General features: G+C 38.7%; 1 protein-coding gene across 2 annotated transcripts in view; it reads left to right on the top strand.

The window, feature by feature from the left end:
- The window catches only part of METAP1D (methionyl aminopeptidase type 1D, mitochondrial), a 77,505-nt gene that overhangs the window by 46,637 nt on the left and 9,434 nt on the right, over positions 1–21,434 (top strand). The window contains exons 1-6 of one of the 2 annotated variants that reach the window (XM_044933822.2): positions 12,230–12,329; positions 13,012–13,169; positions 15,163–15,312; positions 16,711–16,859; positions 17,409–17,451; positions 20,932–21,095. In XM_044933822.2, the coding sequence (XP_044789757.1) occupies positions 12,245–12,329; positions 13,012–13,169; positions 15,163–15,312; positions 16,711–16,859; positions 17,409–17,451; positions 20,932–21,095 (749 nt within the window). In that variant the 5' untranslated portion in view covers positions 12,230–12,244. Of the gene's footprint in view, positions 1–12,229; positions 12,330–13,011; positions 13,170–15,162; positions 15,313–16,710; positions 16,860–17,408; positions 17,452–20,931; positions 21,096–21,434 lie in introns of those variants that run through there. The other variant, XM_006070254.4, reaches the window with a different exon arrangement.

The following is a 21,434-nucleotide window of genomic DNA, read 5'->3' as shown; positions in this document are numbered from 1 at the left end:
AATGGTTTCTTTTTATTTCATGCCTTTCACTTGTAGTTGTACATTGAAAACATTCTCAGGAAAATATTAAGATGTAGTTTTACGGGGTTTTGGGCAGGGGAGTGCTATGTGCTCAGTCACTCAGTCGTGTCCAACTCTTTGTGACCCCATGGACTGTAGCCTGCCGGGTTCTTCTGTCCATGGGGACTCTCCAGGCAAGAATACTGAAGTGGATTGCCATGCCCTCCTCCAGTGGATCTTCCCAACCCAGGGTTCAAACCCAGGTCTCCTGCATTGCAGGCAGATTCTTTACTGTCTGCGCCACCAGGGAAGCTAATGAGACTGAAGTTTGGGTGAAAGCTCTGAACTATTTTATATCAGTTGCTTGCATAAATAACTTTAAAGGGCTCATAGAAAGAAAGAAAGGAAAAGAGGAAAAGAAATACATCCAACAATATAACTATATCATGTTGCATGTAGAATTCAGTTGACCTTGTTGTGAGAGAGTAAAATTGCACTTTTCAATGCTTTAATACAATTGAAAATACTCATACTAAAGCTGTACCTTTGATCATAAATTATAAGTTCAAATGTCTTCTGTTATTTGATATTTTTATCCAAATAGCTAGTATTTTGAGCAGTATTTTACATGACAGTAGTATTTAAGAACAGTCTTTTTTAAAGAATTAAAGAACTTTCTTAGTATGTGAATTCTTAAGCTGATTATATTTTTATATAGACTTTCTCTAAAATTGAATTCCATTTGTCATTTCTGTGAAATTGCTCTTTCTAATGCTTTCTTGTGTTCTCTAATATAATTTTTTTATATTTTTTCCTCTGCTTTAACCTAAGTATGTGAGGTAACAGGAATTTTTTTTTTTTTTTTTTTTGAGAGATGTTGGAAAGTTGAAGTTTGCCAGATGTTCTGTGCTAACCTAGAAGTGTGCATTTTCTGGGTATCAGGACTGTGTGAAATTCTTTCCTGTTACTTTGACAGAATGAATGTTTGCTTTTGGGTCATTTTGGTGTCGTACTTCTACTCTGATCAGAGCTTGTCTTTTATTCTGTATTTAAATGATATCACGGCATGCAGAAAATCTGGCAAAGAAAATGATATTTTGATGACATTTTTCACAGGGCTCAACTAGAATGAATTATTACATTTTAACCACAGCCCTAATAAACAGCTCCTTTATTTCCCATGAAAGGATACAATATTTCTTTGTCCAAGAAGTTGCCTGAGTATATGTATTGTTGAAGTGTTAAAAAGCTGCTTTTCTCTAAACTTTAGCTGAGACACAATGGGATTTTCTAAGCATATACTATTTCAGTGTGACTCAATATTTTATGATTATAAAAATGAATTTAAATTCAAATTTTGAACTAAACATTTTTCACCTTAAATGGAGAAATTTCATATAATAGCCTTGGTTCCTTTTACAGATTAATCATTTCTATGTAACTTCCACTTATCCGCTTAAATGAGCTGCTTTTAGTTTTAGATTTTGTGTTTTACTATAATCTTTGACATTCTTCCCCAGGCTGGAGTTGGGCCAGCCTAAAGGAACTTTTTTCTAGTTTCACAAATATGACTCTACTTTATTAAATAGGTATACTTATTGATCTGTGTTTCCAGAATAGGTTGGGTTGTTTTTGTGGCCCCAAAAGAGAGGAATGCTTTTTGTTTAAATAACAGATCCTTAGTTGCTGGTGGTGTAAATTAATGAATAATCACATATTATCCAGTTCGCTCTTGTCGAGAAACAAAATGAAACATTTTTCCTCAACCCATTTCTGAACTTGTCATTGATGTTATACTCTATCAGTTAGTACTGATACATTTTTTAAAAGGAAAAGGGATGTATCTCGAAGCCAACTTCCTGATGGAGCTGCCGGGAAGGTCATGTTTTGCCTTGACCCAGGCATCTTTCCTGAATGTTTTTATTATTGGTGGAGGGTGCCCCCAGGCGCTGCCCGTTCCTCTTCCCAGAAGTGTTATGTGGCTGACTTTCCTGCTCATCTTCTCTAGAACCAGGATTCCCAGGCTTTGGTTTGGGGGCTTGATGATGAGTTCTGACATCCATAGCCTCGTATGTGCGATGAGGACTACTATCTCACCTTCATTTGACTATTTAGTTGTTTTTTTATTACTGTTATATTTATTTATTTATAGCTGCTCTGAGTCTTCATGGCTGCGCAGGCTTTTCTCTAGTTGTGGCCAGCGGGGGCTACTCTTCACTGCAGTGTGTGGGCTTCTAATTGCAGTCACCTCTCTTGTTGTGCAGTTTGGGCTCTAGGGCGTGAGGGCTTCAGTGGTTGCAGCACATGGGCTCAGTAGCTGTGGCTCCCAGGCTCTAGAGCACAGACTCAATAGTTGTGGTGCATGGGCTTAGTTGCTCCCCGGCATGTGGGATCTTCCTGGATCAGGGATCGAACCTATGTCTCCTGCATAGACAGGCAGGTTCTTTATCACTGAGCCACCAGGGAAGCCCTGGCTAGTTAGTTTTATTTGTTGTAGTGGCTCAATTCTATTTTAAAATGAGAATAATAAAGTCTCATAAAATTTGCAAACTTAGACCTTTAAGCAACTAGGACAAATTTTTATGTTTTAGCATAAAAGTGACTTGTGACTTTTTTTTTTTCATCACTTAAAAGACTTTGCATATTTCTTTTTCTATTTCTGTGGAATCTTTGTTGCTGTTTTAGCAGTCTTAGCTATAAATAACTTCAAGGACAACACTGTCGGATGTCAAGTAGAACCTTTATTTCAGACAAGTATTTATGCCAGTATACTCTAGACTGTGTGCTTTATTTTGAGCATTAAAAAAGTGATCTGTTTTCCAGTACCTGCATAACAATTGGCCTGCATCCTCTTGAGAAATGTTGTTTAATAAACACTGGAGCTTTATCGTCCAGAGGCTGTTGCCAAATGCTGTTAATTAAGCAAAAAAAAAAAGTTTTTTTTTTTACAGGTTTGTGAAACAGATCCACTCTTCTCCTTGTAATGGCATCTTGGGTTGAAATCCAGGAAGTAATGGTGTATGGTGTCCATATCCATGATTTCCTGAGTTGAAGAAAAAGTGTGGAACGCATCTGGGGAGAAGGAGGCTCTTTACCAGCTTGTTTCCTGTAAGCTCAATTGGAAGACCTTGTCTGTGCAAATAGATTTCAAAATAGAGCCTGCCCTTTGACTGTCTCCATAATTACATGGCTTGCTCTGTATTTTATTTGGCAGCCAGAGCAGTTAACCCCTGGAAGGAAGGGGCTGATGGTATGGCCAGCTTAGCTCTCCAGACATGTCCATGGGAATGAATAAAGCACTGTTTGGAGAAGCCCATGGCTAAAAACACACCAGAACTCAACTGAAACTTTTAAAAAACAAGTTTAATAATGTTCGCTATGATTGGGTTAAAACTGTACTTTATCCTTATTGTGTAGATTGTAGAGAGGTATTAATTGTTTAAAAAAAAAATTATGAGTTGGGGGGAGTTCCTTGTTGCTTTGATGTAATCAACATCTGTCAACAGAATGAATTTGCTTTTGTTTAGTTCCAAGGGCCCTTGTCCTTTAGCTTTGCCCAATCAGTATCTGCTTCAGCCTGGGGCATTCCCCTAGCTGTTTGGATTCCTGCTCCCCCCTCCACCCGGCCACCAGCTTCTTCTTCTTCAACAGATGCACAGGTTATTTCTTGTGAAATGTGAGCTTCTCTCCTCCGTAGTCTCCTTGAAACGGGAAGAAACTTTCAATCTTTCTCATTTACTTTTGAAACATGTACCTCTTAGTACTGGATTATAAAAATCAATGGGAGCTACAGCGAGTGAGACACACTATTTAATTTTCCTTTCACGACTTTTGTGCAAGTTATCAAACCTATCAAGTGGACAGTCAGTGTTTTAGGTCAGGAAATATGCATGGCTGCGTTCCCCGTGCTATGAGAGCCTGCGCTTCTTCCCTGGGTAATTGGTTGGCGTTCATGAAGTGCGATCTTTCTGTGATTCTAAATCAGCACCTTGAAAATGTATTTCTGTGGGACATTTTCTCCTGAGCCTACTGTAGTAACCAATATTTCTAAACGGTTCAAAATAGACTGCTGTCACAAAGTTGCTTTTTTTTTTAACATTAATATATTATTTTAGGAAATAATTTGATTTAAAATTAAAATCCTCAATGAGTGTAAGAGCCATATTTGAAAATGAATTAGTGAAACGTTGTTTTCTCTCTTAGTAGTCATAAATCATTTAAATCTGGCAGGCATTCCTCCCTCCATCCAAAATAATTGCCTCCATTTGTAAAATCAATTAGATGTTGATACACTATAAATAATAGTTTTGTTACTAGACTTTGGCATTTGCTCATCATTATGAACAAATACATTCAGCAAGACATTTTACAGGGTGTCTTTTAAATTGCATATTATCTCTGGTTGACATTGTTGGCTAATGTAAAGTTACACAGGCCACTTTATTGTGTTGTTTTCTGCCCAGATAACTTGAAGCCTCTGAAATATCCCATAACTTCGAATTGATGGCACTGTGCAGGGTAAAAGTGCTGCCCTGGAAACGTACAATGAAACAGAGGTATTGGTAGCCCACACTTGAGTACAAACGTACTTTGTTCATTTTTACAACTGCTTACGATAATAAGCATTTAATATTATTATTAAATGTCTCTTTGAAAGTTCATTCAGAACGCTCCCTTAAAAATACTTGTTGACCAAAAGAAAACTTGCATTTCCAAGGGTAAAATCGGTTTAATTAAGGGTCATTAGTAGAGGTGCACATAAAAACCCAGGGCTCAGTGGGTGAAATGGAAGCATTTCATTATGTGGTATAGAATGCTTGCGCAGATAACAATTAAAACGGACCCTGAGTAAGAGGCCAGTGAATATAGGGCATGTAGTGCGCAGCAATATTCGTTATTTTGAATGCATTCCTCCCCCATCATACTTGAATTCAGCGGTCTCACCTTTCAGACTTAATTGGTAAAGGGAAATAAAATGCAGCTTTTAGAAATTGATGTTATTACTGAACATGAAAATATTTAAAACCATAATGTAGATTTACATTGCAAATGCAAATTTAGGATATGAAAAATGTGCCTCAGGATCCAAAGGACATACAGCAATTTCAAGAGACATTCAGGCCACACCGTATGCTCCTCTGTGGAGGGAAAGAAGCAATTGCCTGTTGTTTTCAACGTTCAGCTTCAACTAGGAGCTGATAGAGTTTTATGACACTGAAAATAAATTCTTATTATTACCTGTGAGAACTAAATATTCTAGTATTCATAACAAATAACGTATAGATTTACTGCCTAAGGAAACTAGAGTTTCTGTTCTGTAATTGATAGTGACAACACTCACTATGATCATGTGTTTTAAGATCAAATTAGTCCAAAGCGGCTCCTTGCTGATCAGGGCTCTCTTCTCCTGAGGTTTCTGATGATTTCCTACTAACGTGTCCTAAACTTCAGATTAGTCAATGTGCCCCTTCTTTCCTGAAAATAGCTCTTAACAAAAGAGGATTTGCTGTGTGTCTTGGGTGAATGATGGTTCCCAGAAGACCAAGGGGCCAGTCCTGGTGTCCCTGCCTCTGATGATGGACCTCCATGCATCAAATTGACTGTAACTGACAGTAGCAAGTTGGGAATTAGATATAGTTATAAAAAGTTCTTCTTATAACTGTATCTGTTCTTCTTGTATTGTATTGTTCTTACAATATTGTATTATTCTTATATTGTTCTTCTTATAACTGTATTAGCCGTTCTTCTATTTAATTATCTTTTAAAATTGACATATAGCTGATGTGTCTCATATGTATTCATTTTGGATGTACGAAGCAGTGCTTTTACAAAGAAAGGAAATATATAGGAAATTGAACAAACCTTTTCTAGAATAATCTCTAATAGATAATGTAGTCTGTGACCCTGAATGTAATTGGGATAGGAGATTTTAATTTTGCTCACTGTGCATTTAGAAAATTTGCTAATTGCTGTTTCTTTTTTAAAAATTATTTATTTATTATGGCTGTGCTGTATCTTTGTTGCTGTGCGGGCTTTTCTCTAGATGTGGCGAGTGGGGGTTACTCTCTAGGGGTGGCGCCAGGGCTTTTCATCACGGTGGCTTCCCCTGCTGCAGAGCACAGGCTCTAGGGCACGCAGGCTTCAGTAGTTATGCCCCATGGGCTTTGTTGCTCCCGGCATGTGGGATCTTCCTGGATCAGGGATTGAACCTGTGTCTCCTGCATTGGCAGGTGGATTCTTTACCGCTGAGTCACCAGGGAAGCCCAATTGCTATTTGTTAATTACACTATGATAAGCAAAGTTAAGGATCTCCCCCCCCCATTTTTATGCCACATTAATTGGAGAGCCATTATCTTCTAAAGGCACATATTGATGTAAGACCATTTCTTCATTTCACCTGTAAAAACACTAAATTGGTATTTTTTCTGGTTTGTAATGAATAGTTAGTGGAATAAACACAGTATGGTACCTTATTATCCTGTTACTTTGTGACAACATTTATAGGGTATCTTTTATCAGATTGAAAGAAAAGGTTTTGCTTCCAATAAAAAATATCTTATGAAAGTAGAGTTGCTGAGTACTTTGCAAAACCATAATTGTCAACAGATTGGATATGTTCAGGCTATGTTCCCAATGTTTAAGTCCTTTGTGTATGTGTGTGGGGGGGGTGCCTGCCTCTTTTTTGGCAGCGAGCTCATTATTTAGCAGAACAGGTATGTTGGCAACGCTGTTCATTTTAGAAATGAATGTCTCAAAAGCCTCATTCAGATATCCTAGTAGAGGCCTGATGACTTCATGCCTTGAGTTTAAGAACATAGGAAAGATTCCCCCTGTAATGACTGTCTACTTGATAATACTGATAAAGGTGCTCTCTCTTTAATGTTATCGGCTGCATTGAAAAAAACCTTCATGAATCATACAGTTGATCAGATTCCATATCATCCCACTGCCTGGGTTGTAGCATGACAGAAGTCAGAAGCCGCCAAATGAAGGCACGACTGTCAGAGCTGAAAGAGAGACCGCAAAGATTATGAAGCTCAGCTCCCTCCCTTTAATGTCTTCTGCGCATGCGTGCTCAGTGCTCAGTCATGTTCACCTTTTTGCGACCGCATGGACTGTAACCCACCAGGCTCCTCTATCCATGGGATTTCCCAAGCGAGAGTACTGGAGTGGGTTGCCATTTCTTTCTCCAGGGGATCTTGTCCACCCAGAGATCAAACTGCGTCTCTGACGTCTCCTGCATTGGCAGGCGATTCTTAACCGATGAGCTATCCGGGAAGCTCGAGTCTTCTGTAGCGGTGGGTCGTGTCTGTGAAGTGCTCAGCCCAGAGCTTGGCACGAGTAAGCTCTCAGCCAGTGTCCACTGTAGTTACTGCTCAGGGTCACACATTTAGTTCCTGGCAGGTCCAGGAGCAGAATCTCTAGCTCCAGTGCTGTGTCACTTGGGCCAATTTTTCATCGAGAATATCACCGTCTGATATAATTGAATGTATTTGTTGGCTTGCGTCTTGCCTGTGTCTCACCACGGAATGTGAGCACCCAGAGAGGGACTTTGTCACTTCGTTTACCTCATATCTAAAGCAGGACGTATAGGAGGAGCTCGGTAGTGAAAGTCGCTTAGTCGTGTCTGACCCTTTGCGACCCCCATGGACTATACAGTCCATGGAATTCTCCAGGCCAGGATACTGGAGTGGGAAGCCTTTCCCTTCTCCTGGGGATCTTCCCAACCCAGGGATGGAAGCCAGGTCTCCCACACTATAGGCAGATTCTTTACCAGCTGAGCCACCAGGGAAGCCCAGGAGGAGCTCAATAAGTAATTGTCAAATAAAAGAATAAACACATTTGAGGCCCAAGGTAAACATGTTGAGTGTTGAGAGGGGAAAGGAAGAGACATAAATATTTATGGAGCACCTCCTTGTTTTTTTGGCCACACTATATGGCTTGTGGGATCTCAGTTCCCCCACCAGGGGTTGAACCCAGGCCACAGCAGTGAAAGCCTAGAATCCTAACTACTAGATCACCAGGGAATTCCCCAATAGAGCGCCTACTTTTTGAAGATGGTTTGAGGATAATGTTATTTCTGCCAATTCTCACAACAGCCTTGTGGTGAGGAAAGCACTACAGTTCCCATTTAGTGGTGAAGAAAGTGGGGCTCAGAAGTTTTGGTGACTCAAGATCTGTCTGACTTCAAAGCTCATATTATTCTCACTACTGCAATGCCTCCCGGTTAGATCAATTCTAAGACTTTTCATGAAAAATACATTCTTTCTGAATGTTGGCTGGTCTCATGATGTTTATTTTTTTCATGATTAAAATAAAATTTCTTTGAAATTGAATCCCTGAAAAAACATACTTTCTAGCCAAGCATGCCAGCTACTAGAACCTGTGCACACTGTTGAAAGGCAGCTTGGAGCAGCAGAGCCAGCCCTGGATTGGGACTTCCAGGACTCTAGCTGGGGCCGCCAGAGGTGTGTCTTGGTCCCTCAACCATAAAGTAGTGACATCAACAGCTGTCCCCCTCCCTAACAGCATTGGCAAGAGCTAATGTGTGTGGAGCACCCAGAACTCTGCTTAATTACAGAAACTGGCTATGAAGTGGTAACCACTATCACTGTTACTAGTTTTTTTAGTCTTACCATCATTAATAGTCATCATAATACATGCTTTTCTCAGAAGGGAAACATTTGGGAGCTTAACTTTGGTCCTACCTATGGATACAGTTAGGGAGCCCAGAATCATGGATTGATTCCACCTGAGCCTTTCCTTGGTGATAGCTGGGATCCAGATTTTCCATTCTGTATCCACAGACTAAAGAGCCTCTTGATGAAAGTGAAAGAAGAGAGTGAAAAAAATGGCTTAAAGCTCAGCATTCAAAAAACAAAGATCATGGCATCTGGTCTCATCACTTCATGGCAAATAGATGGGGAAACAATGGAAACAGTGACCGACTTTGTTTTCTTGGGCTCCAGAATCACTGCAGATGGCGACTGCAGCCATGAAATTAAGATGCTTGCTCCTTGGAAGAAAAGCTATAACCAACCTAGACAGCATATTAAAAAGCAGAGACATTACTTTGCTGGCAAAGATCAGTATAGTCAAACTATGGTTTTTTCAGTAGTCATGTATGGATGTGAGAGTTGGACCATAAAGAAGGCTAAGTGCTGAAGAACTGATGCATTTGAACTGTGGTGTTGGCGAAGACTCTTGAGAGTCCCTTGGACTGTAAGGAGATCCAACCAGTCAATCCTAAAGGAAATCAACCCTGAATATTCGTTAGAAGAACTGATGCTGAAGCTGAAGCTGCAATACTTTGGTCACCTGATGGGAAGAGCTGACTCACTGGAAAAGACCCTGATGCTGGGAAAGACTGAAGGCAGCAGGAGAAGGGGATGACAGAGGATGAGATGGTTGGATGGCATCACTGACTCAACGCACATGAGTTTGAGTAAGTTCTGGGAGATGGTGAAGGACAGGGAAGCCTGGCGTGCTGCAGTCCATGGGGTCGCAAAAGTCGGACATGACTGAGCAATTGAACGACAACAACAGTTCACAGACTGTCCAGCCAGACCTCTGTCAGTCACCTCCCTGCAGCAAGTATCTGGTCAACAAAGCGAGTTTGGCTTGAGAAAGACGATGGATTAGGCCAACCCATCACCACTTTTGGAAAAAAAAAAAAAATAGTAACTTTTAATAGTTTTCGGATGACTTTTACATTTTCAGAGTGTTTCCTTGTGTGTTGTTAGCTCATGTTTCTAATGCGTGGAAGAGGAATATACTTTATGAAGGCAAACTGACCTGTGTCCCCTCAGCTTTGCACTCTGGGGGGAGTTATTTACCTTTGTCTACCTCCGCATCTTCAACTGTGGAGCGCAGTGATAACAGGTCACAACTTACATGGTTCTCATGAAGGTCAATGAGCTAACATATGTAAAGGGCCTAGTGCAGTAATTGATACATAATAAGTTCTCAGTGAAAAAGCTATGACAAACCTAGACAGCATATTAAAAAGCAGAGACATCACTTCGCTCTCAAAGGTCTGTCTAGTCAAAGCTATGGTTTTTCCAGTAGTCATGTATGGATGTAAGACCATAAAGAAAGTTGAGCACTGAAGAATTGATGCTTTTGAACTGTGGTGTTGGAGAAGACTCTTGAGAGTCCCTTGAATAGCAAAGAGATCAAACCAGTCCATCCTAAAAGGAAATCAACCCTGAATATTCTTTGGAAGGACTGATAGTGAAGCTGAAGCTCCAATACTTTGGCCACCTGATGTGAAGAGCATTGGAGGGGACCCCAATGCTGGGAATGATTGAGGGCAGAAGGATATGAGGGTGGCAGAGGGTGAGATGGTTGAATGGCATCGCTGACTCGATGGATATGAATTTGAGCAAACTCTGGGAATAGGGAAGGACAGGGAAGCCTGGCATGCTGTGGTTCATGGGGTTGCAAACAGTCATCTCAGACACCACTTAGCAACTGACAACCACCATTAAGTTCTCAGTACTGGAAGCTATAGTGAAGCCCATAGTTTCTTTCTCATTTTGCTTTTTAAGTATTCTTGAAGGAACTACTGTTTTTTGAGCATCTACTAAATGTAAGGCACTTTCACATGCTTTATTCCAATTAATTCTCACTTGAGACTGAAAACAAGATTCTTGCTCAGGCCCACACAGGTGAGTAGAGCTGAGACAAAAGTCCAGGCTTCTGATTTCTAGCTATCTGCTTTTACTAGGAAACTGCCCTGCCCCCTCTTAGACCAGTTCACACCCCTGGGGATGGTGGTGGTGTCTTTAGGGAAATATTGTACTTTACAAACTTTAGGGAATATGTATCTGCCTCTATCAAACAAAGGTGATATTCCTGGCAGTATTTTGTCTGGTATCTGGAATTGTTTAAAATATAATACCTGAAACAGCTCTGTAAGTTTTATTCAACAATACTATATTCAGCTTTCTGGAAGAACATAATTGAGTGAAACTTAGGACACGGACAGGCTTCCCTAGTGGCTCAGACAGTAAAGAATCTTCCTGCAATACTGGAGACCTGGGTTCAATCCCTGGGTGGGGAAGATCCCCTAGAGAAGGAAATGGCTACCCATTCCAGTAATCTTCCCTAGAGAACTCCAAGGACAGAGCAGCCTGGTGGGCTGCAGTTCAAGGGGTCACAAAAGAGTGAGACATCACTGAGTGACTAACTTTCTACTATGAAACTGAATCAATGACCACTGGAGTCTGTTTGCATCTGTGCCTTTTTTCCAGTTCACTTAGAGATCTTGAGTTTTGGGGCCAATACTCACCTGCAATTTGTGTTTCCATTACTCTAGGCTAGTAATTCTGAAACTTTAGTGTGCATGAGAATCACCCTGGATGAGGGTTTGTTAAACACAGATTGCTGAATTCATCCCACAATTTAGGCCAGTAAATTGAGGAGGGGCCCAAGAATTTGTATCTTTTCCCCATGTGATACTCAGATGCTGGTCTGGGTATCACATTTTGAGAACCAGGTCTCTAGATCAGGAGTTTGACAAACTTCTTTTCTAAGGGGCAGGTAGTAAATATGTTAGGCTTTGTGAACCACATGTTCTCTGTCACAGCTATTCAACTCTGCTACTGTCGTGCAAAAGCAGTCATGACTAATTATAAGTGAATGAGTACAACTATGTTCCAGTAAATCTTTATTTATGGATTTATGGGCACTGAAGTTTGAATTTTGCATAATTTCATGTTATAAAATGGGATTTTTCTTATGATTTTTTTTCAACCATTCATAAACATAAAAATCTTTTTCAAGTTGTTGGCTCTATGAAAACAGGAAGCAGGCTGGATTTGCCCTTTGGGTTGTAGTTTGCCAGCCCCTGACATGCAATTATGGCATGTAAGGGAGATTTAAACTACTGTTTTAATTATAAAAATAATGCAAGTGAATGTTCCTAAAAGTCTATTGGTTTAGAGAAAATAGAATGAATCAGGAAGTCTTCCTTCCCACTCCAGCCCCAATCAGATGCCCCAGAATCTGATGAATATCAATCTTCAGAAAGTTTACAGGCATATACAAACTTATATAAATGCATAAGCTCTTTTTACCTTAATGAGTTTTTCATATGTACTGCTCAGCATTTCCTAGCAATATATTGTGACATCTTCCCATATAAATATGCAGAGATGATTTAGCTTTTTCTCTTTAATATCTCTCTACTTCTCTGTCTTCTGTTGTGTAGATTTACCATAATATATTTAACCAGTTCCCTATGGATGGACATTTGGACTATTGCTCATTTTTGTCTACCACAAACAGTGCTGCAGTTCATCGTCACACTTCCATCACCGCATACGGTAGAGTCCTAGGAGATCAGCCGACGAGTCAAAGGATATGTGCATTTAAAATTTTGATAGATATTTCTAAATTCCTACTGTGGATACTTTGGGAGCCTACATTCAATTTTTTTCAGGGTTGCACCCTACATTTTTACTATTTGGTCTTTATCTGACTTGAGCATTCATTACAATGAATTTCAGTATAATGCCTCGCTGCACATGAACTTAACACAGAGTAGTAATCCTATCGAGGGCAAAAACGTGCAGCTGGCAATTTGTCCAGGATTCGTGAAAGGAAAACGACCTTAAAGAATATAAAGCCACCCAAACAGTGCCCTGAATCTAGGGTCATCCTGGACATGGCTGCGTTTAAGGTACCACAGCACAAATTGCTCTTTTTATAGGCCTGGTGTTTAGCAGATGTTTCTATATGTTTGTTTCCCACTAGGATAGAGTTTTCCATTGTCAAACATTTAAGTAAACATAGCATTAGCTAATAAATATGCTGTACTACTATTGTAGTAGAACTCAGAACATAACTGCTTTCCTTTCTGTTTGGAGCTTTTTCGTTTTTGAACCAATAAAGGATTATTATAATGATTTAATGGACGACGACGCAACAACTGAAAATGTAGCAATAAGTACGTTTTGTTTTTGTTTTGTTTTTTTTTGCTTAACATACATCTATTTCTGCTCCCAGGTTGTCATAGGATTTTCTCGTCACCACTCAATCATATCTACTTACACACACAGTCAACCAGTCAACAAAGAAGAAATTTCTTTTTCCGGAGACAAAGAGAGATTTCCCACAGTATAGTTTTGCCGGCTGCAGTTTCTTCAGCTCATCCAGTCCCGAAGGTACTGCATTGCCTATTATCTGTTGCTTTTTCCAGCCAAGATAAAGGTTAACTGCAGAAGCGATGGAGTGTTTTTGCACCTTTGATTTCTGAGGCGTCTGAATTATAATTTTTAAACTTAGTCTGTGATATAAAACTGTGGTTTGGGAAGTGTTAACATCCTGCAGTTCTGTAATATTCACTTTTTAAAATAAGGCACTGAGCTTCTAACTGCTTAATTCTTTAGAATTTAAATTTCTATCATGAAATTTTCCATATTAAATTTCTACCATGAAGATAAGATTCTATGTATGTAGTTTCTTTAACTTAAAAAAAATTTTTTTTGACAACAGTTGGAATCATTTAAGAAAGATTCTTTGAAACCAATACACTAGGCGTTTTTTCCCTAAAGCTTGCTGTTACTTTTCTGTGTTACTATTAATGCTGTCTTTCAATTGCCCTTTAGAGTAAATTAAATAAAACATCTTGTCTCAAAGCATTCTTGAGTTTTTTCAGAGAGTATAATTCTGTGAAAGACAATCTATCCATTTTTCCAGATGCAATGTAAAGAAGGTGTGGGGGTCATTAGGAAGAGTGAGAATAGCGGGAAGAAAGAAAGATTTGCCACGAAAATCACCTGCTTTCCCTCTTTCTATGACTTTTTTTGCAGGGTAGTAAATCAACATTAAGTATATCATACTCCCTGAAGGTGAGTGGCCCATTTTTGTGACAAGGGCTGACAAGACAGGCCATCAGAGCCCAGAGTATGTTTCTGGTATTTCCTTAGTAGAAAACAAAAAAGAAGTCTCCAGAGAGATGAATGTATTGTTTTAGAATTTCAGTGACAAGCCAACAGCCCTTCTGCCTGTGGTTGTAACCTGGCCAGATTGCAAAGCCAGGAGGAGGCAGGGCTGTGGAGACGGGAGTGCTTTGTGGGCACTGGCACCGAAGCTGTAGGAGGGAAGATGCTCACTCCACGCTTGGCTGTGGCAGCCCAAGTGGTGATGTTACCTGTGTCAGAAAGGCCCATCTGAACACAGGGATAAGTGAAGGTCCTTAAATCCTGTGTGATGCAGTTCACAAAGCATGGAGCCCTAACCTTAGCCCTTCCAGAGTTGCTGTGATGTTCATTGAATAGTGTTATCTCCCTCAGCTTCCTGTCCCCAAAGTCTGTGTAGCCTTACTGGGTGCTGTTCACCAAAACTCATGTAGCAGTTGCCATAAATAGTTGGTAAAGAGCTGTGCAAAACCTGGGTCTGAAAGGAGCTCTGTGTGTGAGACAGTATTTATTTGCTGAATACCGCCCATGGATTTAAGTTAGTGGGGGAGAAGGTTCTCCAAGGGTGGTCAGAGTTGAACATTTTGAGTTTCAGAGGAGGGAGGAGTTTGTTTTTGACAAATTATGAAAGTGTGCAAAGTATTTTTTATGTACTTGGGGGAAAAGAAAGGAAAAGGCAAAAGAGCTGTTTTGTTTTGTCCTGTAGTTCCTTCTTAGTTTGGGTACAGTTGCAACATGTAGGGGAAGTGTGTATTTGATAGGCATCCATGAACTTGACAGTCTGCCTTTTACATACATTCATTGGGAGAGGGTGTTGTGGACTACCCTTTGCATAAATTTTATCTTTGTGTCGAGGAGATGAAAGCACTCTTAATTAACCATTTGGCGGTTGGGGAACTGGGTGCTATTTGTCATCAATAGCAATTCTAACAGGGTTGGAGGAGGAAGAAAAGAAAACTCCTGTTTGTTTTGACCAGAAGTCTCCTTCAGTCCAGTGTGACTCAAAGCACCAGTAAGGTTAACAGACATCCAGAGGCAGCACTAACAGGCCACGTTAAGTTCAAAAGGGCAGGGGAAGGAACCGGGGGCAGCCTGGAGGGTCTGTTGTGCTGGCTTCGGAGGTCGATGCTCCGGCAGGAAGGGCAGAGCTCCATGAAGCAGGAGGCTGTGTGCGAAAAAATGATCCCATTGTCGTGCGCTGGGTTCTGATCTTCGTTTTCAATCCTTTTTCCTCAAGCACATAAAGAAGCCAGACTATGTGACGACAGGAATTGTACCCGACTGGGGAGACAGCATAGAAGTTAAGAATGAAGATCAGATTCAAGGGCTTCGCCAGGCTTGTCAGCTGGCCCGACATGTCCTCCTCTTGGCCGGGAAGAGTTTAAAGGTGGCGTCTCACGAAGCCTCGCAAGACTTGCATAAAGGGCAGCAGACCTTCCCCGCTTTTCCCTATTTCCTTTAACTCTTCTTTTGTACACATCTAATTTGTTAAAAATTAAGTAAAACCTTGGATAGGGGACAGGAATTGTGCATTTTCTGTTTATTCAAAAGATAATTTAAAATCCAAAGTCAGTGTTAAGTAGCACAATTCTGAAGATAGCTTGGGCTCAGTCAGCCTATCCAAGTTGCTCCGTGACAGACAGCTTTGACTTCCGCCCTCTTATTCCTGCCTGTAATTTCTGCTTTTATTCCCCACATTATTTCTTGTGCCTAAAGAGTTGCTTTGCCTCATACTTTGGCTCCTATTTTCTTGCATTGGTTCTGCAAAGAAAGATCAGACCAGACACACCAAGCTGTAGGTAATTCAGCAATGTAATTGTATGCAACTATCTTACTATAAGATTTAGGTCTTTCAGAATAATCTGAAACTGAATCTGAATCCTGCTATGTAAGGATCATAAAAGAATATACCAGCCTATAGTTTCCAAAAAGTGGGCTGCATTTAGGAAATGAGACTCAAATATGAAACACTTGGTGTAACATCTGTGTGATAGACTTGTTATCAATGAACCATAATGTGAATATAAAATAGCATAAAGAAAACAGTTGAAGGAATGTTAATTTTCAATAAAAGATCTTGTTTTAGACTTTTACTTATACGAGTTTATGGAGACAGTCTTTATGTGCCCACAAAACTTGATTTTAGTTTTCTTTTAGTTTGGGAGCAATTTGGATATCTTCTAGTAAGGGAAAAATATTTTTAAAAACACACTGATTTGTTTTGGTATGAAAGATATCAAGATTAGTGAACCAGAATCTCTACCAAATGTATCAAACTAATTTTTTCAGATGATGATCCATAACCTCCATGCCATCACTGCAAAACCCATGTCATGTTTTGCTGGGATAAAAAGGCATGGGTTGACCTACTTTTCAAGCTTTGTCACCTCAACTGACGATCCTTTTGAGAATTTATATGCCTTGATCAGCCGAGGCCACTAACCATTCAGGAAGAGGAAGGAGTTGCCTCAGAACGTGTTTTTTAAATCTCCAGGCTAAAAAGGAATCCTGTCATTTAATGATTCACAAATGATTGAAAGGATCTTAGAGTTTAAAATGGCCATTTCCTAATAGCCCATAACACCACCATATACCCAAACAATTGTCAGAAAGGCACAGTTTAGGATTTTGGTGTTAATCATAATTAATTAAAATGTTATATCACAAGCTTATCACAGTAAATTTGTACAACCTCATCTGGAAGGGCTGTAGCTATAGGCATAGTCAATAAATACAGGAGATTTCTCCAACTGTCACTTCACAGTTTCTTTATTTAATATTTCAGGTTGACATGACAACTGAAGAGATAGATGCTCTTGTTCATCAGGAAATAATCAGTCATGATGCCTACCCCTCACCTCTAGGCTATGGAGGTTTTCCAAAATCTGTTTGTACCTCTGTAAACAACGTGCTTTGTCATGGTATTCCTGACAGGTATTCATTGCTTAATAACATATTGTTCCTTTGGAAACTGAAACGTGAAACTAAGATCTGTAATGTATGTTGAAAGACACTATAGTTTAATTGAAACCTGCCTGCAAACTTTTGAAACCGATTATGGTAAAGCAACAATTTTGAAGTATTTTGTTTCTAAATGGACATAATACCACCATTTAATGTTTCTTAAAGCAATATGTAATCTGAAAAAGTGGTTGTACATTAAATATTTCTTTTACCATCCCAAATTTTTAACCATCTACTGTTGTTTTAGCTCTTTGCGAAATTAAGGTAATAATAAGTATATTTTGTTGAGAATAAGTAGATTTTTAAACAGTGATGCCACATGTTCATATTATGTATTTCTAGTAAAAATGATATGGCTAATATAAATTAAAGATTAGATACAGTTATTCCACTCAATCCTTCTGCACTCTGAATTATCGTCACTACTCATTGGGCTTCTGATTGTAGTCATTAGGTATTTATTTTTATATTCCTTTTATTGGGATCTATCACCATTTTTTTTTTCTGTTTATGTTTCAGTCGACCTCTTCAGGATGGAGATATTATCAACATTGATGTCACGGTGAGTAAATCATATAAAAAAGTCTTTGATCAACTTCAGAATTGCTGGTAGCAACAGGAAGAAGAGTGGATTGAAAACGTGAACTGCGCCGATGGAAGTGCTGTTTACTTCTAGACCCAGACGCAAGCAGCTGGTTTCCTTTTTTGTCTTTAACGCTGTGTTTATTCCAAGTAAACCCAGGCCTGACTTGAATTTAGGGCTGGAATCAGATGCACTGAGATCAATGTTGGCCTAAGTGAAATGTCAACCCAATCCTGCTATGTGTCATGTTTTTGAGAAGGTGTAATTGTTATTGATCCACTGTGTAGTTAATGCAGAGCCCTACAGCACTGGGCAGCTGCTGAAGCTAGATATATATGAGATGAGCTAAGGCGAAGAAAGCCAGCATTTTTCCTTCACTCTGCCAAGATTGATCTTCCTCTTCCTGCTGATTTTGAGTGGGGCCTGTCATTATCTTACTCTGTCATTAGGGGCTACATTGGCCTGTGTGTGTCAGTCTATTTGGACAGAAACTCTTTTGCTAGCAGTGTTCCTTACATTTATTAAAATCCCTGAAGGTAACGTTGTGTTCCATTTCTGATATAGACAGCCTTGAACTCGAAGCGTACACGCAGAGTGCTTTTCTCTCCTGAACTTAAGTTTTCACCAAATGGTTAACAGCCTTTCTTTCAAATAACAGCCCCAGGTAATTTAACACAGGAACTTCAAACTGTACAAGCTCTAACCTTTTCTAATTTTCTTAGCCTTTCACATTTCTCAGACTTAGGTTATTTGTGCTTTGGCAGTTCGTTTTACTAAAAAATTATGTAATGGTACCTTAGGATAATGGAGATTGTACATAAATTCTATACATCTGATGACTCATAAGTATATTTTAAATAAATAAATAAATAAAAGTAAACATCTGCTGAGAACTAGTTGAGACAGATAGCATTCAAGGAGTATTTTCTCTATTAGTGAGAAAATATTCTTAATAATAGGATTTCATATCCAGGTCATGAAACGTGGATGGGAGTGGGAATGTGGTAGAGGTTGGCATCCAGTGGTTTAGTTCAGTCTGATTTTTAGTTGTTTAAAGTAATTCAACCTTTTCTCTTCATAGCAGTTTGTCTTAGTATATAGCCAAAAATTCTTTTATGGTGGATACTCTCTATATCATTTTGTCCTAGATACTTAGAATACTTGAACATTTGCTCCACATATATTGCTGCTCTCTCTCCAGCTCAGAATATGTAGAAGGAGGTATTTTATAAAGTATACATGAAATAAAGTATTTTTGATTATGCACTTTTCTTTTAGATTAAACCTGACTTAGAGGCTATCCATTTATTATCTTACCTAATCATCCCTAATAAAATATTGTTGCTTTCAATGAAATCAGCATGCCCTTCCCACCTGTTTCCAATGTGCCCAAAGAGAATAGTCTCTGCCTTTCCTAAGTTTCCTGAAGACTTTCAGTAAACAATTTCATTTTTAACATTCAAATGATCAAAGTGAAATGTTTTCGAGTGTCTCGAAATGTGAGGACTTTTCACATGGCACAGTGGTAAAGAATCTGCCTGCTAATGCAGGAGACACAAGAGATGTGGGTTCAATCCCTGGGTCAGGAAGATCCCCTGGAAAAGGGAATGACAGCCCACTCCAGTATTCTTGCCTGGGAAATTCCATGGACAGAGGAGCCTGGCGGGCTACAGTCCATGGGGTTGCAAAGAGTTGGACACATCTAAACACATGCACTGAGCAATGTGAAGGGACCAAGGAAACATGCAGGTCAGTAACTGAAATTATATTTCTTATGAAATATTTTATTAAATGAAAGGCTTCATTACTTATCAGAAAATACTCATTACATTTTATAATTGTTTACATCTAGTATATATCACAAGAAAATAGACTTCCCCTTGAAAGTTGAATGTTTAAAAAAAAAAGATGTGATATCCCATAATAGTTGCTCAATAAACATTTTAAATGTTATTAAATTATTAATAAATGAAGAATTAAATAAATGAAATATAAAACAAGAATAGTTTGTGGATAAAACCAATAATTATAGATAACTGCCACAGACTTTCAAAAGTATTATTTCCATATATATTGCATCTTTCAAGTAGTCATTTTCAGACTAGTGAAAAGTAATATGAAAAGGCAAATAATGATTTTTTAAATACATTTTTACTTAAATAGCAACTATAGAAACAGAGTTACAATTTTGTCTTAATAATTACTCTTTATTAATAAATGTTATATTCTTGTGTATAAAGTAAAAATTTGTACTCTCTTGGGTTACGAATGGGAATAAATATATAAAACACTGTTGTATTGCAAGGTGACTTGATATAGTAGAAAAAACACTCAATTAGAAGCCAAGAATCCATCATATTGACCTGGATCTGCCTCTTGTTTTCTGCCACCAACCTTAGACAAGTCACTTGTCTGTGCCTCTGTTTCCTGACTTGAAAAGTGGAGATAAAGACTTCTCCTGCCTCCCTTACAGAGCATACAAGAGTATTTTTATTGAAGACGAGTATACAGATTAATTGCATATTAAAACAGAAAGCTCAGATAAACATCTTTTTTTTTTAAAACATCTTTTTTATTACAGTTCCTGCATTCTACTTCATGAGAAAGAGAAATGTGAAAAATAATTACATAGGACAAATTTATGCAAAATAGCAAATTCCATGCTATATCAAAGGATCAATATTCAACCAGTCTCCGCTACCTTCTGTATTTATTACAGTGTTTGGTGATTATTGATTTTTATAATGAATATGGTGTCTTTCAAGATCCTGCAGGGCCTTCTGAGTCATTGAAGACAGATAAAATGCTATTTTCTGTAATTTAATTCTTAAACCTGTTTTGTTATATTCTGATTCTTTAAAAATCCATGTATAGTGTTTTCTGTTAACATTCTGCTATCTGGAATATTTGATTAAGATTTCACTTCCAGACAGGATTTTTCTATAACTTATTTCATTCCGATATTGAGCCACTTCAGTTCTTGGAACTGAATTCTTCTTCTGTCTGTTATAACACTGACACATCTCTCTTATTTCTTCTTGTCATTATCTATCACTTCCAAGTGTGGGACTGGTAAATAAAAGAGAAGTATCTTTATGATACTTTAAGAAACCTTTCACTGTGTGAAATACTTCTGAATTCTCTAAACCTATTGTAGTAATCATGGGTCAATGTCTTTGGTCACTATTTTTGCATATATAATTTTGCCTCAGAAATAAAATGAGGACTCAAACTGTTAAAGAATATTGATAATCATAGTGCTGAAAGAGCCATGCTAGTCATGTATTTATTTAAACTTTTGTAATATCATTATGTGTCTGTTTCATGTTTCTGTAAACTTAATAATTCTGGAAGGGTGAAACACATGAATTTACTAAATATATAAAGGAATGCAATGTAGACTGTAGGAGAATAGATTTTTAAACAAGGACCTATTTGTAAATTTCTGCCTGTGTTTAGGTTTACTACAATGGCTACCATGGAGACACCTCAGAAACATTTTTGGTGGGCAATGTGGATGAATGTGGTAAAAAGTTAGTGGAGGTTGCCAGGAGGTGTAGAGATGAAGCAATTGCAGCTTGCAGAGCGGGGGCTCCCTTCTCTGTCATTGGAAACACAATCAGGTAAGCCTTACAGTGACAAATAAAGGGAGGGTTGGCAGATGGTACAAAGGTTATTGGTGGCTTGGTGTAAAGTTGATGACATGTTTTATGATTCAGAACCATCATTTCAGTCTGATCAGTATGTGAACTGCCAGGGTGCAGTGCTGTTCCCTGAGTTAAAAAAAAAAGAAAACGATTTCAAAAAAGTGAATTATATCAGGTCAACAAAGAAACTGATAGAAGCAGCAAGCAATATTCATATGACTGCTTTAGTTTTAGCTCGACGTATTGGTCTGTAGTGTTCCTATATTCAAACTCATACCAAACATGGAAGGGTAGCTAAGAAAAGGTAAGTATCTC

Source organism: Bubalus bubalis, chromosome 2 (assembly GCF_019923935.1).
Source record: "Bubalus bubalis isolate 160015118507 breed Murrah chromosome 2, NDDB_SH_1, whole genome shotgun sequence".
Taxonomy (NCBI): domain Eukaryota; kingdom Metazoa; phylum Chordata; class Mammalia; order Artiodactyla; family Bovidae; genus Bubalus; species Bubalus bubalis.
This window is presented reverse-complemented; position numbering and strand designations above follow the sequence as displayed.